The sequence below is a fragment of the Schistocerca gregaria genome, chromosome 1 (assembly GCF_023897955.1).
Source record: "Schistocerca gregaria isolate iqSchGreg1 chromosome 1, iqSchGreg1.2, whole genome shotgun sequence".
Taxonomy (NCBI): Eukaryota; Metazoa; Arthropoda; class Insecta; order Orthoptera; family Acrididae; genus Schistocerca; species Schistocerca gregaria.
In genome coordinates, this window is record NC_064920.1 from 435964372 (window position 1) to 435980953 (window position 16582).

Sequence of the window (16582 nt, forward strand, 5' to 3'; positions counted from 1 at the left end):
ATTGTCCTGCTGGAATTGCCCAAGTCCACCAGAATGCACAATGGACATGAATGGATGCAAATGATCAGACAGGATGCGTTAGTATGTGTCACCTGTCAGAGTCATATCCAGACATGTCAGGGGTCCCATATCACTGTAACTGCACAATCCCCACACCATTACAGAGCCTCCACTAGGTTGAACAGTCTTCCGCTAACTTGAAGGGTCCACAGAGTCCTGAGGTTGTCTCCATACCGGTACACGTCCATTTGCTCAATACAATTTGAAACAAGATTTATCTAATCAGGTAACATGTTTTGTCATCAGCAATCCAATGTCAGTGTTGACGGGCCCTGGTGAGAGGTAAAGCTTTGTGTTGTGTATTCATCAAGAGTACACGATGATATGTAGTCAAAGCCTGGTGAAGCATATTGTTCAGTTGTTCTAGTCCAGGATCATACTGAGTGATGAAGGGAGAGCTCCTCTGCAGCTGTTTCTTGAAGGTGATGAGAGGATTTGGGATGTGTGATATGATGCAGGAAATTTGTAGGCTGGCTAGATTTGGGGGATGGTGTCCATCTATGAAGGACTTAATGAGACCTGAACCTTTGAAACATGAGGGATGAATGAATGAAAATGATTGAATGAATGGGAGAAGCAAGAAGGTTTATCAATGTTACTAACAGTAGCTAGTCTTTGGGGAAGGGGAGGAGGCACTCATAAGCAAATAATTTAGAAATTCTGGGTTTACTGTTAATGTATTATGATCAGTTAGTTACAGTACTCCATTGTTTAAGAGAAAAATGTTTTTACAAAATATACCATACACAAAAAGGGCATAAATTGCTACTATGCTCATTATAATATGTTGGAGAACTTGAGAACAATTCTTGGACTCAAGTCAACTTCGACAAATTTTTAGATCACAATCTGTTTCTTTACACATGTGAAGGCTTTTAACTTGAGACACATTTAATCACTGGTTCATCATGTTTTAATTTCAAACAAGAATTTTAAGAATTTGTAATTCTATGTGACATGGAATGAGGCTATTTATTAAAATATTCATATAACAGGTTGTAATGCTAAGGTCTGTGGACTCAACCCAGATTGATTTTATTACAGATATTGAAATGTTCTTTAACATTGGCACGGCACGAAAAACTTGGATTATACACTTCACATCCACATGTTGACTTCACATATTGATATCATAGAACACAAATGCCAATGCAAATAGTATCTCTCACCAATTATGAAATGTCAGAATGACAAATAAACTCACTGACAAAGGCATAATCAAGACAAGAACGAAATGTCTTGTACTCAGATTAGTATATAAGGAAGTCTTTATAACAGAAATCTACAACTACTCAAAACTCTCATATTTCACATGATAAATTTTTCTTTCATAGTTAGTGATTTATACTACAACATTCCACCCAGCAATCAAATTAATAAAATAAAATTTTTTATTACTAATTCACAGGGAGTTGGAATGAAATGTAACAGAAAATCAATAAATTGAAAATAAAAACAGGAACTCAATTGAAAAAAAAAAAAAAAACTGAAGAAATGTAAGCAGACAGAAATGATATTTTAATATATAATGCTTACAAATCATTAATTCACATCTGAAAATATAAGAAGATTGGTTACCATAGGTATCAATACAACAGCATTTTATACCTACAATTTCCACTGGACAAATACATATAGTGATATAATTAGACAATCATAATGTAATGAACTATCAAGTGAAACATTCACCCACTACCCCAGGAAAGTGTTCTAAAAGGCTGATCATAATGCAAAAGTCACTTATATGGTACATTCCAGTGTTAAATCTATTTTTTTTCCTTTTATCCACACCAGTCAGTTCAACAGGCATGGTATTTAACATCAACTCACCACATATTTTCTATTTCATAGGGTACCTGAACATTGTGAGACTTTATGCAATAACAACAGTCTTACATTATTAACACATGCTAGCATGAAAGATACACAGCCATTTAATATCACAAGCAGAATGTTAATCTTCATGTAACTGCATGTGATACATCATGAAAAAGTTATACTGCATTAACAATATAAATGACAAATCTCTACTACATGAATCAATGACACACACTGATAAATATGCAAAGAACACATGAAACGGTAACCAAATCGAAAATAAAATATTTAAATAATCAGATATAAATATTTAAACATTTTATCGATGGACTAATAAAATTTATTTTATTATGTATACTGCAGTATTAATCAATGTCAAGGAGAGATAAAGATATTTAGAAATATTTCTGCAACCCTAACAGAAACCTGGAATCAAAGTTATTCATAAATTGTCACAAGAATAAATGTGTGACTGGCAGACTTACTGTCTCATTCCAGGAAGAAAAAATAACATATTTCAAGCAATAGAATTTTGGTTGCTTTGTTTCTTCACTAATACAAAACACAATAGTAATACAAAACATAATATTACTCCCTCTTACAAAATTTGTGATGGATGTGAGGTACACTTTCCTTCTACTTTCATGAAAACGCACAATTAAAAAGAAATAACAGCAACATTCCAATCTCAGAATTCCTACTCACTTTCATGAAGCATACATGGTAGAAGATCTCTAAAATAAACCTACCAGAATCAAATATTGTTTATGTGAAAAATAAATATAACTACTGAAGTGAGTAAAACTGTTTATCTGGATTCTAATGTAGCCTCTATACACTGCAAATTTATGCAAGACAAAACACTAATTGCAATACTAATGATAATAATAATAGTAATATATGCAAGGGCACATAGTCTGATATTGTCTTGTACTGCCTGAACAAAGTGGAGATTAGTCTGTAAATTGAGGGTCATATATCTTGTCATGGATCCTGAACCATACTTCACGTAACTACAGCAAGTTTTGAAATAGATGATTTGAAAAAGTATGAATTATTGCAACAATGAATATTGCAAGAAGCATAATATCAAGAAGGTTCTTAAACTTTATCTGAGACTTTAATACTAAATCTTTGGTTATCACTAAATATTAGTCTACATAATCATTTATGCCTTTGCAAAGACTAGAATTTGAAACAGTACATATGTACAACAAAGAATGGATGACTCATTTATTTCAACACATGTATTGCACTGACACGGTAGGACGATATTACTCAGGCTTAACTATTTTCTTTAGCCAAAGCTGGTTTTCATAGCCAATCGTGCAGTGTTTCATTCTTCCCATATATATATATATATATATATATATATTTTTAAGAACACACAAAGTAAACAGTATTAAAAAGTGGCATCTTATAATTATGAGTTGGCAGCACTGTGAAGTACTGAAAACACCACACCACATGATTTCACTTTTGTCTGAAAAATCTGTATATCCATTCAGAAAAGAACTAATGTTGAGTAGGTTACTAACCTAGATTTAAAAATAAATAAATAAAATTACTGAGTTGCTCTCCCTACCAATTTTAGGATACTAACGGTAGCCAACAAGATGAAGCAACAACCTACAGCCCTTACATCCAGTGCAGCCACTAAACTTTAAGAGAGAGGAATTTCATAAATGACTCTGCTAACTTCAAATTGTGAGGCCATCTTAACACATTAACTGTGTCACAGGTAACCTACTACAACTGTATAACTGAAAAAAGTGTACCATGGGCAAATTATTCATACTTATGTAAAAAGACCCTGAGTGATGTAGCATTCCCAACAATGTAGGAGTATCTGTGTAATAAGTGTAGCCATATCCTGTACGTCTCTTTCAAGGCACAATCTCTTCCATTACATGAATGTATTTAAGCAATTGCTTTCTCTGTACTATTCACTTCCATGATTGAATTTTTTTTTGCAATAAATAAAGATGGAACTTTATACATAATCCTGAACACTTCACATACCTAAGATGTCAAAAATTTAAGATCATCAAGCTGCATGGAGAAAATCAATGACTGAACAGAAACATCATATAGAATCACAGGAGCTTGGATCACAGTTATGTGAGTAAACGAATAAATATTTGAACTTGTAAATAATTACATCAAGTTTTGTCGCTGACTGAGTTCAAGTGTGATCTCAAATCCCTTTTTGTAAAATGAGCTATATAATTCCACTCTATGTTTACGTGCGCATTCTCTGTTCTCACATTTGGCCTAAACCATGAGCAATTGTCTTTCCTCACAGCACTATGAATAATAAGTGCACTAACAGTTACTCCAAAGACAAAATTGACTAATATAAAGAAGGAAAATACTAGAAATTTCGAGGGCCTATTTATCACTTTACAAATTCCACAGTTTGTCATAAACAGTAAAAAAAAGAGAGAGAGAAATAGAAGGCTTTAAAGAATGTACAACAATTCAACAAAATCTTTTATGAGAATGTCTCAGGCACAGAATGGAAAATAATGATTTGTGATGTTAATAAAGAGAATAAAAGATTGGTGGCATTTTTCTCAAAATAAATTCTCAAATATATAACAAACAGCACTGACTAAAACATTCTGATGCAAACCAAATAACTTACAGACAAGGAAAGATATATCTTTTTAATTTATTACTCCAAAATGAAGCTCATTTTTGAAGTTTTCTATCAATTCAACAATTAACCAATTCACTGATGTGTTGCACACCATTTATATATTTCTTAGTGATGTTTCAGATTATTTTAAACAAGATGCAGAATATTTCAATATATAAAGATAATTCAATGTGTATGTTTGACAAAGACTGGTGCACAAAACATTCTTATTGACTTCAACAGAGCTTAGACAATATGGTTCTAATAACATTACACATCTGAAGACATGTAAATTAATTTCAAATATATCACTTCTGACATAATAAATACTTGGCATGAACCAGCCACACTGTTTGTTTATGGAATGTTCTTATTGACAGGGGAAATTTGAGCATCTTTTGTATCATAAAGGTCCTCTGGAAAAAATAAAGACAACTTTTCAAATATGTAGGAAATGTTTCATACATGCCTCTAGTGAAATGATGCTACAAGGTCAACATATTACATGTTAACTGCTAAGAACATGATAGAGAGAAAGTAATGATTCATCACTCAGTACAGGAGCTAGAACACATTAGCAGAATTGTAACTGATAGCACCATAGGTTTGTAACACTTGATTATTGCATTATTAGCCCAGTTTGATCTTTCTACGGCTTTGTAAAATAGCAGTTTAAATGTAGATTAGAAATAATGTTCTTGCAGTGACTGGCATGCATTATTTACTTTATGTATTACCTTTATGTATTATGCAGTGCCAAGAAGAAACATGAAGCACAAAATGTCTAGAATATGTGAACGTAAAACATGATACAGAAAAAGTTATACGGCATATGTTATGCAAAAACATAAACTTTATAGATGTTGTTCTTGTTCGCAAATCATACACACATTAAGGAAACATATATATTTTAATATTAAAAGTTTCAGTGGAATGGTCCCACTTGCCTAACAGTTAAAACTGACTTGCACATTAATATAAAGGGAAAACTGTTTACAGGTAACTTTATTGTTCAGACTGTGGCTCTTTTAAGGAAAAATAAAATGCAGAATGGAATTAAGTAGACGTCAACACCAATTTCACCTGAAACTCAGGAGATTTATGGAAATTTATCCATATGCTTCATGAAAATGAAAATTTGTAGAAAATCAAAGCCAGTCAAGCCCTATGTATGATCTGTGCCCTGCACATCAAATCTCACACTGAGCTCACCAGCATTTTCCATGCACTTTTGCTTCTCTCATACATCCTTCTATCCTGCTTCCTGGTATTGCAGCTGATAAGGTAGCCAAACACCAGAATTAATACTACACACATTGCCACTAAGGGATAATAGCAGCTTCATTCAGCAGAGTCTTGTCTCTGAGTAGGGTTTTCTTTCACAAAATTACCTCTTATCAGAGATTCAATCTACAGCTTATTATATTCTTGGCAGTAGTAGGACTTCTGGTTCAGACAAGCATGAAGCTACGTATATATAAAATTAATTAATGTCTAATTAATACTGCAGTATTTCATAAAAAATGTAGCCTAAATGGATTTATGTTATGTCAATGTCACTGAATATCTCACCCTTCCAGGCTATTACAATGCAGTAATGTTGGAATAACTGTGTTAGCAGTTCTTGTTCATCCAAAAATTCTATGCGCTCTATACGTTGTCGTTCTGAAGCAGGAAGAGCTGAATATATCTGCACCATGTCCCAAGCTCGAGCCCCATCCCAAGACGCATTCAAAAACCTGCAGCACAGAGAAAGAATTGTGATGGTGGTGATAGTTGTGATATTAGCAACAAGAATAATAATGATAAAATAAGTTGTGAGAGGTATTCATGTTAAGTTGTTGGAAATACAAGGACAACGAGGAAAAATGGTGATACTGAACCACAAGGCGTTGCAAAGCTGACAGAATTTTAAGAAATGAAGAAATAAGATGATAAAACTGTTTCAATTGATAATACACTTGGTGCTTCCTCACATACCTTTATATGTAATAAAAGCTCACAGTCTCACCTTCTCAATTTAGTTAAACTTCAGGTAATTGCTTGCTTTCTCTACCACTCAAAGAAAAAATAAATAAATTAGGAGTAAAGAAGACCATTCACCGAAAAGGAAAAGCACTGAGTTGTTGACAGGCACACACGCAAAGAGAGAATTTTAGAATAAATCCTTTCTCGAACTACAGTACAAATACACACTTGCATGCCCCCCTTCATAATGCCACCTGGACAGACAATACCGGGACTGCAGTTTGGCAGGAGGACCAGTTCTGTCAGGTGCAAAGAGCAGAGAGTGTGAGGGGGTGGGGAGGGATGGGGGGAGGGGGGGGGGGGAGAGGGGGGGGGGGCACGAAGAGGTGTTGGGGCTTGGAAGTGAGCAGCTCAGAGGGAGGCAGCCAGTTTGCTAGCTAGGACTGTGGGAGTGAAGTGGCAAGTGCACAAGCTATACAAGTGACACACAGGTGTCAGAACAAAAGTCATGCATGATCATACTGGTCACAGCTGGTGAAGAGTGTGAGTAACAAAGGCGAGATGGAAAACGTAGGAAGAGGTGCAGATGGACACTACAGCAGACAAACAGTAGATGTAAATTATGAGAGGGAACCAAAGGAAGGGTGGCATGAGGCTTAGGGTGAAAGGAAATCGCAAGACGAGTCACTCAATCATGGAAGTGAATAGTACAGAAAAAGCCATTCCTGAAATAAACACATTCATACCACAGGAGATATTAGCAAACACGTCTTTTTACAGAGGTATTGCTACCATTGTGGGGAATGACCTACATCACTTCTCCTTTTTGACGACTGTTGTCCTTTACTCTTTAAGTATCTATACTCCACCAGAACTTTCCTACTATATTTATACTGCCTAACGGTCCCCTTCCACCCTAACCATGGTGTCATCCATGACACTGTTTCATAATCTACATCTAATTTGTTTCTCTTGTATTGTCCGTCCACATCACTCATCTTCCCCCTTGCCTTTGTAATGGACACAGAACACTGGCTCCAAACAATGTGTCACATGTTAACTTTTTGCCGATGCCCACGCATCACATCCCTAGCCCATGCAGCTGCCAGCCCTCTCTCTCACATTTCTAGCCAGCAAACCACTTGCCGCATTCCAAGCCACTAGCTACCCAACCCACTTCCTCCAAAACAACTTAAAGTCATTTACTGTTTCTATAAGAAGATCTCCCCCCCATGAACCATGGACCTTGCCGTTGGTGGGGAGGCTTGCGTGCCTCAGCGATACAGATGGCCGTACCGTAGGTGCAACCATAACGGAGGGGTATCTGTTGAGAGGCCAGACAAACGTGTGGTTCCTGAAGAGGGGCAGCAGCCTTTTCAGTAGTTGCAGGGGCAACAGTCTGGATGATTGACTGATCTGGCCTTGCAACATTAACCAAAACGGCCTTGCTGTGCTGGTACTGCGAACGGCTGAAAGCAAGGGGAAACTACAGCCGTAATTTTTCCCGAGGACATGCAGCTTTACTGTATGATTAAATGATGATGGCATCCTCTTGGGTAAAATATTCCGGAGGTAAAATAGTCCCCCATTCGGATCTCCGGGCGGGGACTACTCAGGAGGATGTCGTTATCAGGAGAAAGAAAACTGGCGTTCTACGGATCGGAGCGTGGAATGTCAGATCCCTTAATCGGGCAGGTAGGTTAGAAAATTTAAAAAGGGAAATGGATAGGTTAAAGTTAGATATAGTGGGAATTAGTGAAGTTCGGTGGCAGGAGGAACAAGACTTCTGGTCAGGTGACTACAGGGTTATAAACACTAAATCAAATAGGGGTAATGCAGGAGTAGGTTTAATAATGAATAGGAAAATAGGAATGCGGGTAAGCTACTACAGACAGCATAGTGAACGCATTATTGTGGCCAAGATAGATACGAAGCCCACACCTACTACAGTACTACAAGTTTATATGCCAACTAGCTCTGCAGATGATGAAGAAATTGAAGAAATGTACGATGAAATAAAAGAAATTATTCAGATAGTGAAGGGAGACGAAAATTTAATAGTAATGGGTGACTGGAATTCGAGTGTAGGAAAAGGGAGAGAAGGAAATATAGTAGGTGAATATGGATTGGGGCTAAGAAATGAAAGAGGAAGCCGCCTAGTAGAATTTTGCACAGAGCACAACTTAATCATAGCTAACACTTGGTTTAAGAATCATGAAAGAAGGTTGTATACGTGGAAGAACCCTGGAGATACTAAAAGGTATCAAATAGATTATATAATGGTAAGACAGAGATTTAGGAACCAGGTTTTAAGTTGTAAGACATTTCCAGGGGCAGATGTGGACTCTGACCACAATCTATTGGTTATGACCTGTAGATTAAAACTGAAGAAACTGCAAAAATGTGGGAAATTAAGGAGATGGGACCTGGATAAACTGAAAGAACCAGAGGTTGTACAGAGTTTCAGAGAGAGCATAAGGGAACAATTGACAGGAATAGGGGAAAGAAATACAGTAGAAGAAGAATGGGTAGCTCTGAGGGATGTAGTAGTGAAGGCAGCAGAGGATAAAGTAGGTACAAAGACGAGGGCTGCTAGAAATCCTTGGGTAACAGAAGAAATATTGAATTTAATTGATGAAAGGAGAAAATATAAAAATGCAGTAAATGAAGCAGGCAAAAAGGAATACAGACGTCTCAAAAATGAGATCGACAGGAAGTGCAAAATGGCTAAACAGGGATGGCTAGAGGACAAATGTAAGGATGTAGAAGCTTATCTCACTAGGGGTAAGATAGATACTGCCTACAGGAAAATTAAAGAGACCTTTGGAGAGAAGAGAACCACGTGTATGAATATCAAGAGCTCAGATGGCAGCCCAGTTCTAAGCAAAGAAGGGAAGGTAGAAAGGTGGAAGGAGTATATAGAAGGTTTATACAAGGGCGATGTACTTGAGGACAATATTATGGAAATAGAAGAGGATGTAGATGAAGACGAAATGGGAGATACGATACTGCGTGAAGAGTTTGACAGAGCACTGAAAGACCTGAGTCGAAACAAGGCCCCCGGAGTAGACAACATTCCATTAGAACTACTGACGGCCTTGGGAGAGCCAGTCATGACAAAACTCTACCAGCTGGTGAGCAAGATGTATGAGACAGGCGAAATACCCTCAGACTTCAAGAAGAATATAATAATTCCAATCCCAAAGAAAGCAGGTGCTGACAGATGTGGAAATTACCGAACTATCAGTTTAATAAGCCACGTCTGCAAAATACTAACGCGAATTCTTTACAGACGAATGGAAAAACTGGTAGATGCAGACCTCGGGGAGGATCAGTTTGGATTCCGTCGAAATGTTGGAACACGTGAGGCAATACTGACCTTACGACTTATTTTAGAAGAAAGATTAAGAAAAGGCAAACCTACGTTTCTAGCATTTGTAGACTTAGAGAAAGCTTTTGACAATGTTGACTGGAATACTCTTTTTCAAATTCTAAAGGTGGCAGGGGTAAAATACAGGGAGCGAAAGGCTATTTATAATTTGTACAGAAACCAGATGGCAGTAATAAGAGTCGAGGGGCATGAAAGGGAAGCAGTGGTTGGGAAAGGAGTGAGACAGGGTTGTAGCCTCTCCCCGATGTTATTCAATCTGTATATTGAGCAAGCAGTAAAGGAAACAAAAGAAAAATTTGGAGTAGGTATTAAAATTCATGGAGACGAAGTAAAAACTTTGAGGTTCGCCGATGACATTGTAATTCTGTCAGAGACGGCAAAGGACTTGGAAGAGCAGTTGAACGGAATGGACAGTGTCTTGAAAGGAGGATATAAGATGAACATTAACAAAAGCAAAACGAGGATAATGGAATGTAGTCAAATTAAATCGGGTGATGCTGAGGGAATTAGATTAGGAAATGAGACACTTAAAGTAGTAAAGGAGTTTTGCTATTTAGGAAGTAAAATAACTGATGATGGTCGAAGTAGAGAGGATATAAAATGTAGACTGGCAATGGCAAGGAAAGCGTTTCTGAAGAAGAGAAATTTGTTAACATCGAATATAGATCTATGTATCAGGAAGTCGTTTCTGAAAGTATTTGTTTGGAGTGTAGCCATGTATGGAAGTGAAACATGGACGATAACTAGTTTGGACAAGAAGAGAATAGAAGCTTTCGAAATGTGGTGCTACAGAAGAATACTGAAGATAAGGTGGATAGATCACGTAACTAATGAGGAGGTATTGAATAGGATTGGGGAGAAGAGAAGTTTGTGGCACAACTTGACTAGAAGAAGGGATCGGTTGGTAGGACATGTTTTGAGGCATCAAGGGATCACAAATTTAGCATTGGAGGGCAGCGTGGAGGGTAAAAATCGTAGAGGGAGACCGAGAGATAAGTACACTAAGCAGATTCAGAAGGATGTAGGTTGCAGTAGGTACTGGGAGATGAAGCAGCTTGCACAGGATAGAGTAGCATGGAGAGCTGCATCAAACCAGTCTCAGGACTGAAGACAACAACAACAACAAGAAGATCTATCATTTCAATAGGCTCCACCACAGTGGTCATGAATTGTAGTGACTGTGTGACTGAGGGTCTCTGACAATTTTCAGACATCTTTGCATACAAACATTACAGCCATGATCTAACACCAAAAGTCCAGCACTTCCTCAAGGCCTTCTATTACAATACCTGACAACTGAATCCATCTCCCTCCCCACACCAGCAACCCCCCCCCCCCCTCTTCCCCACACTCACACTACTACCTTTTACTTACTTCACAGACGTAAGCCCACAGATCTTCCCACTGGCTGTCCCATCGAGGCTGGTTATGATGCTCCCACTGAACAAGTATCTGTCTTTGTTAACCAAACCATTGCTCTTAACCTCCCATCCTACACTAAAAACACTGCCCACTCCCTTCACCACCTTCACAGTTCCTGTTCCATTTTACCATCAGAGTCCTGGTGGTCACTGTGGATGTGATGACCTTACACACTAAAATCCCACACTGCCTTTCTATGCATCCTCCTGACACCAAACCCACTACCTCTTGTCTCATCCTCCAAACCAACCACATCCTGACACATAACTAATTCACTTTCAAAGGCCAAATGTATAAACAGCCCCTTGATACTGCCATGGGTAATCACATGGCACCATCCTATGCAAAATTATTTATGGACCATTTGGAGGAACCCTTCCTATCCAGTACACACCTAAAACCCTTCGTCTGGCTCAGATTCACTGATGATAATTTCATTATTTGGACTCGTGGCAGAGGCAACCTTTGCTCCTTCCTCTAGAACCTTAATGACTACTCCCAAAATCTGATTCACCTGGTCCTTCTCAACTAAATAAGCCACTGTCCAAGATGTTGATCTGCACCTCTCAGATGGTTCCATAAATGTGTCAATTCATATTGAGTGCACCAACCACCAACAATACCTCCACTTTGACAGTTGTCACCCGTTCCCTGTTAAAAAAAGTCTCGCCACCCAGGGATACCACATCTACAGTGGAAAGCAGGAGTTGTTGAAATATGTTGATATATCTTACTAAAGCATTTACTGACAGGCAAGATCCTACCCAACTCATCCACAAACTGATCTCCTGTGCCATTGCCTCCTCTGTCACCAGCAAACTCTAATGATTTTCAGACGAGAGACAGTGTGGTATTGGGTTGCTAAGCACACACGACTCTCAATTCAGTTAACTTGCACATTGTGTGTAGCCGATCCTCTACTCTGGGTAATCAGCTGTCGATCTCCCAAAAGCTTCTTCTCTGAAGACTATAGCAAGTTAAAGGAATTTATTAAAATACATCTCTATCCTTGAAATAATTTTGGTATTTGTAAAATACTTTTCAGTTCAATCACTATATATTTTCAACATTCACAGACAATAACTTCTGCAAGCTAATTCATTCCTTAACTCTTGAGCATCTAATTTAATATTTAGTTAGGTATTCACTGAATCTAATTTAAGACTGAACATTTAAAACAGCACGCTGGGCTTCTAAATTTTTACTTAAATTCACACTCAGTTCATCTCAATGAAGCATTTTGAGCATTTGACTCTGTTCTCTGGTGATCTAACTTAGCATCTAATCTAGAATGTACTGAGCCTATCTCCTTTCTTAAATCAACAATTTGAGCGTTTACAGCTGCTGAATCTGCTTGCTGGGCTTCAATTAAATTCACTAATTCAGACAAGTCTGGCATTTCCCTACTCACTTTAATAGCTGTGACTGGTTCTGCTAGTTGCTGTCCTTATTCCATATTCGTTTTACTCTTAGCTCTGGTGATCATTAAAAAAAATCACCCCTGAGTATAATAACTACACTGACAGTTTATCATTCAACAGTTCCCTCAACTTTACCAAATAATAATTGTTTTCCGCTCACTCAGCGTAGAGTTCTAGCTGTGTTGGTGGGCAAATGTGTAATCAGCGCTAGAGGACAGCAATGGGGCCGGCAGCGTCGAATGTTGGTTTTAGCGTCATCGTCAGCAAGCGGCTGCAGAGTCAGCACCGGTGAGCAGAAGTTGGTTCAGTCGGCATCAGTGGCTGGTTACTGCGTCGGCGTCAGTGTGATGTAAGTGTGTGAAGGCTGCGTACTCTTCACACTCAATCTTCTTAGTCAAAAGTTTGAGGTCTTCTCTTCAGTTTTTTGCCACTATTACTTTCTCTCATCTTTTACTGTGTCGCATTAGCAACTTTCTTCCATTGGTTTATTGGACTCAATACAATTACTGGAAATAGTTATTGTATGTTGTTAGGCCTAGTTGCTATGGAAAAATAGTTTCTTCCTGTTTCTGCCTTAAAATTCCAGTTTTCTTCAGGTCCTGTCACTTGGGTGACCACGTTCAAATGTTTTTCGGACGACAATAGACAGTGTGGTATTGGGTTGCAAGGCACACATGTTTTTCAATTCAGTTAACTTGTACGTTGGATGTAGCCCATCCTCTTCTCTGGGTAATCAGCTACATCGATCACCCAAACACTTCTTCTCCGAAGACTATAGCTGGTTGAAGGAATTTATTAAAATACTTCTCTATCCTTGAAATAATTTTGGTACTCGTAAAATACTTTTCAGTTCAATCACTATATATTTTCAACTTTCACAGATAATAACTTCTGCAAACTAATTTATTCCTTAAACATTAGACTCATTTACACATATTCAAATAGCATACATGTGTCTTGCTTCGTTCACAGCCAAGACATGAAGTAATTCAAACGTCTCTACTCTTAAACGAGTCCAATACATGAATGGACATAGAAATCTATATTCAATAGTTCATTTGTATTTTTACAATCAACAGACACACTAAAATGCACAGAATACTACATAAAGGTTCCTTGTTCTTCTCGACCCGTACACGGACACACTGTGGACCATACAGCAGGTACTTGTCTGCCAGTGTTCGGCTACCGGGTCCATCTTTTTCTCATAACTGTCCCCCCCCCCCCCTTTTTTAAGCTGCACTTACAAATAGGCAATGCGCAGTAGGGTGTATTTGTTTCCCCCACTCACGTCTAAAATATCAAGTGTTCAAAATGGTGGATGTCCAAGTGGTTCTAGAATTTACTCCAAAATTCTCAAAGCACTACAAAACCTGTTAACCAGCCATTCTAATCACCCAGTATCACCCTACCTTGAAAGGCTCAGCCACATCCTTCACCAGGGTTCTGACTACCTGTCACTGCGACCTGAGATGAAGGATATCCTACTCAAAATCCTATACACCATCACCCAAAGTAGTGTTATGCTGCCCACCCAACCTACAGAATATCCTTATCCATCAGTACTCCAATCCTGCAGCATATGGGTCATTCCCTTGTGATTGACCAAGGTGCCCTGTCCTATACATCCGCCCATCACCAACTACTGCATTCCAGTCACAGGTATCTCTTGCCAATAAGCAGCCACATTACTTATCAGCTATTCTGCAATTACTGTAGAGCATTCTATGTGGGCATGACAACTAACCAGCTGTCCACTCGCACGATTGGCCATTGCCAAACTGTGGCAAGCTACAAGGTTGGCCATCCATTTGCAAACATGTTGCCAACACTACACTGTCAACTTCAACAGTTGCTTCACTATGTGGACCATTTGACTACTCCCTTCCAGCACAACCTTCTCTGAATTGTGCACACGGGAACTGTGTCTCCAGTATATGCTGTGTTCTCACAATTCCCCTCGTTGAAATGTTCTCTTAACTTTTTTTCTCACTGCCTCATGTTACCCATTTCCTTCTCTCTTTTGCCCACACCACCCCTTCCCTATCCAGCAGATTACATACTGCATTGTCTGTCCCCTCCCTGCCCCGCCCCTCTTCTCTCACCCTTTTTTCAGTCTTCTCCCATACTCTCTCCCTCCCTCCATTTCTCCTCTCCTACCTCTCTCTATCCCTTATATGCTCTATCCTCTGAACACCTTTCACCTTGTTGTGCAGCTGCTGTCATCTGGCAAAAGACCTGACCCACACTACCTCTCCTCAACTCAAAATGCCATTCTCTACCTCATCCCCATCTACCCAGGCAATTGCTATCAATAATCAGTCTTGCTAACACTGCATGCATATATATGTATTTGGGTGGTTGTTTGTACTTTTACAAAACAAAGAGCACAAGCCTAACTGTTCTCCACTACGTGTTTCTGTGCACCACACATCAGTTCTCGATAAGTGGTTGTCTTTGCTTGTATTACAAATTTCAATAAACAATTCACATACCAAATTTGTGTTTTCTCAGTAGTACATATATTAAACAACCTAAGGGCCCCACAATCAGTCATGCTGCCTGGTTTTTGGGTGACAGAATGAACTGTTACTTAACATAGTGCAATTTTTTCTATCGTTTTTTATGTTATTTTGCTAATTTAAGTTAACCCATAGCGCATATTTACAGTATCTTTGTTTACATATTGTCATGAATGTCTGGAAATTTTGAATGGTAGGCAACCAGGGCCCTACTACCCACTTGCGTTTGTTCCATCTATCATGTTGCTCATTAGGCAGTAAGGGGTTTAGAAGAGTTCTCATTAGGTTTTCATAAAATTTGGCAAAAAGTATCTGGTATATAATTGTTATTATTTGCTTTAACTTGCTGTAACTCTGCATTATAAATTTTATGATGTGAAGTTACTTCCTTGCTTCATAAATCACCACTACAGTGTGCTCATTCTCTCATGTGTGCAATATCACATTTCCAAGTTCCACCACTAAGTACAACATGGACCATACTTCTCCATCAATGTATCACAATATTTTACTGTGTCACATAATGCTAGTCATTTTATAAGAAAAATGAACAACATCTGTGTTCAGCATTTGTGAAAACATGCTATACCTCATAAATAAAGGGCTGATCACTTGTAATATGATTACAGTGTAAACACTAAAAAATGTGTTCCAGGCATGGTATTGTAAAGTGGCACTCCTGCTTTTTTAAATTCTGTGTCACAGATGTAATCTCTGTATCATGAAACTATTTTAATCCACGGTGGTTTCATCTTTCAGAAGTTAGACGAAGGAACTCATGTACTTGTTACAGGTAATTTTTGCAAAACACAATAATAATAATAATAATAATAATCTTTCATTCAACACCCAATATAGTTAGGAAAGTGTACCAGATGCATATCCTTCATACACGATACCAACTGACATGATGCCCGTATTTATAGGAATGTGGCAAATTGTTTATTAATAGATATTTGTTTAATCTCTTTGTGGATGATACCTAGATATTCCACAGAAACGTATAGACCTACTAACATACTGATGATGTTATAATGAACAAAATATTGTAAAGTGTGTTCTCAGTAAAAAATTACCTGAATCACTCTCACATATGTACATATAGGGAGTTCATAATGTCAGTTTAATAGTGCTGCCTGTTGTAACCAACAGAGTTTTCTGCCTTTCTGAATCCATGTTTCTAACTGGCATTAGTTTTTGAAACGGCAGGAGTTGACTGTATTTTGGCCAAGGCCTTTCATACCAAATGTGCTGCTCAGATAATAAAATAGAGGGTAGCAGTCAATACAATAATAATTAACAGCATTGTTTTCATTGTTCTGACTGCAACTGACAGTGG

The 16582-nt window shown here is 38.1% G+C and overlaps 1 protein-coding gene across 1 annotated transcript in view; it reads right to left on the reverse strand.

The window, feature by feature from the left end:
* Positions 1 to 718: 718 nt before the first annotated feature.
* LOC126351382 (leucine carboxyl methyltransferase 1) overlaps positions 719 to 16582 on the reverse strand; it is a 75222-nt gene continuing 59358 nt past the window's right edge. The window contains exon 5 of the mRNA XM_050002598.1: positions 719 to 6258. Within this exon, the coding sequence (XP_049858555.1) occupies positions 6060 to 6258 (199 nt within the window). The 3' untranslated portion in view covers positions 719 to 6059. The remainder of the gene's footprint in view (positions 6259 to 16582) is intronic.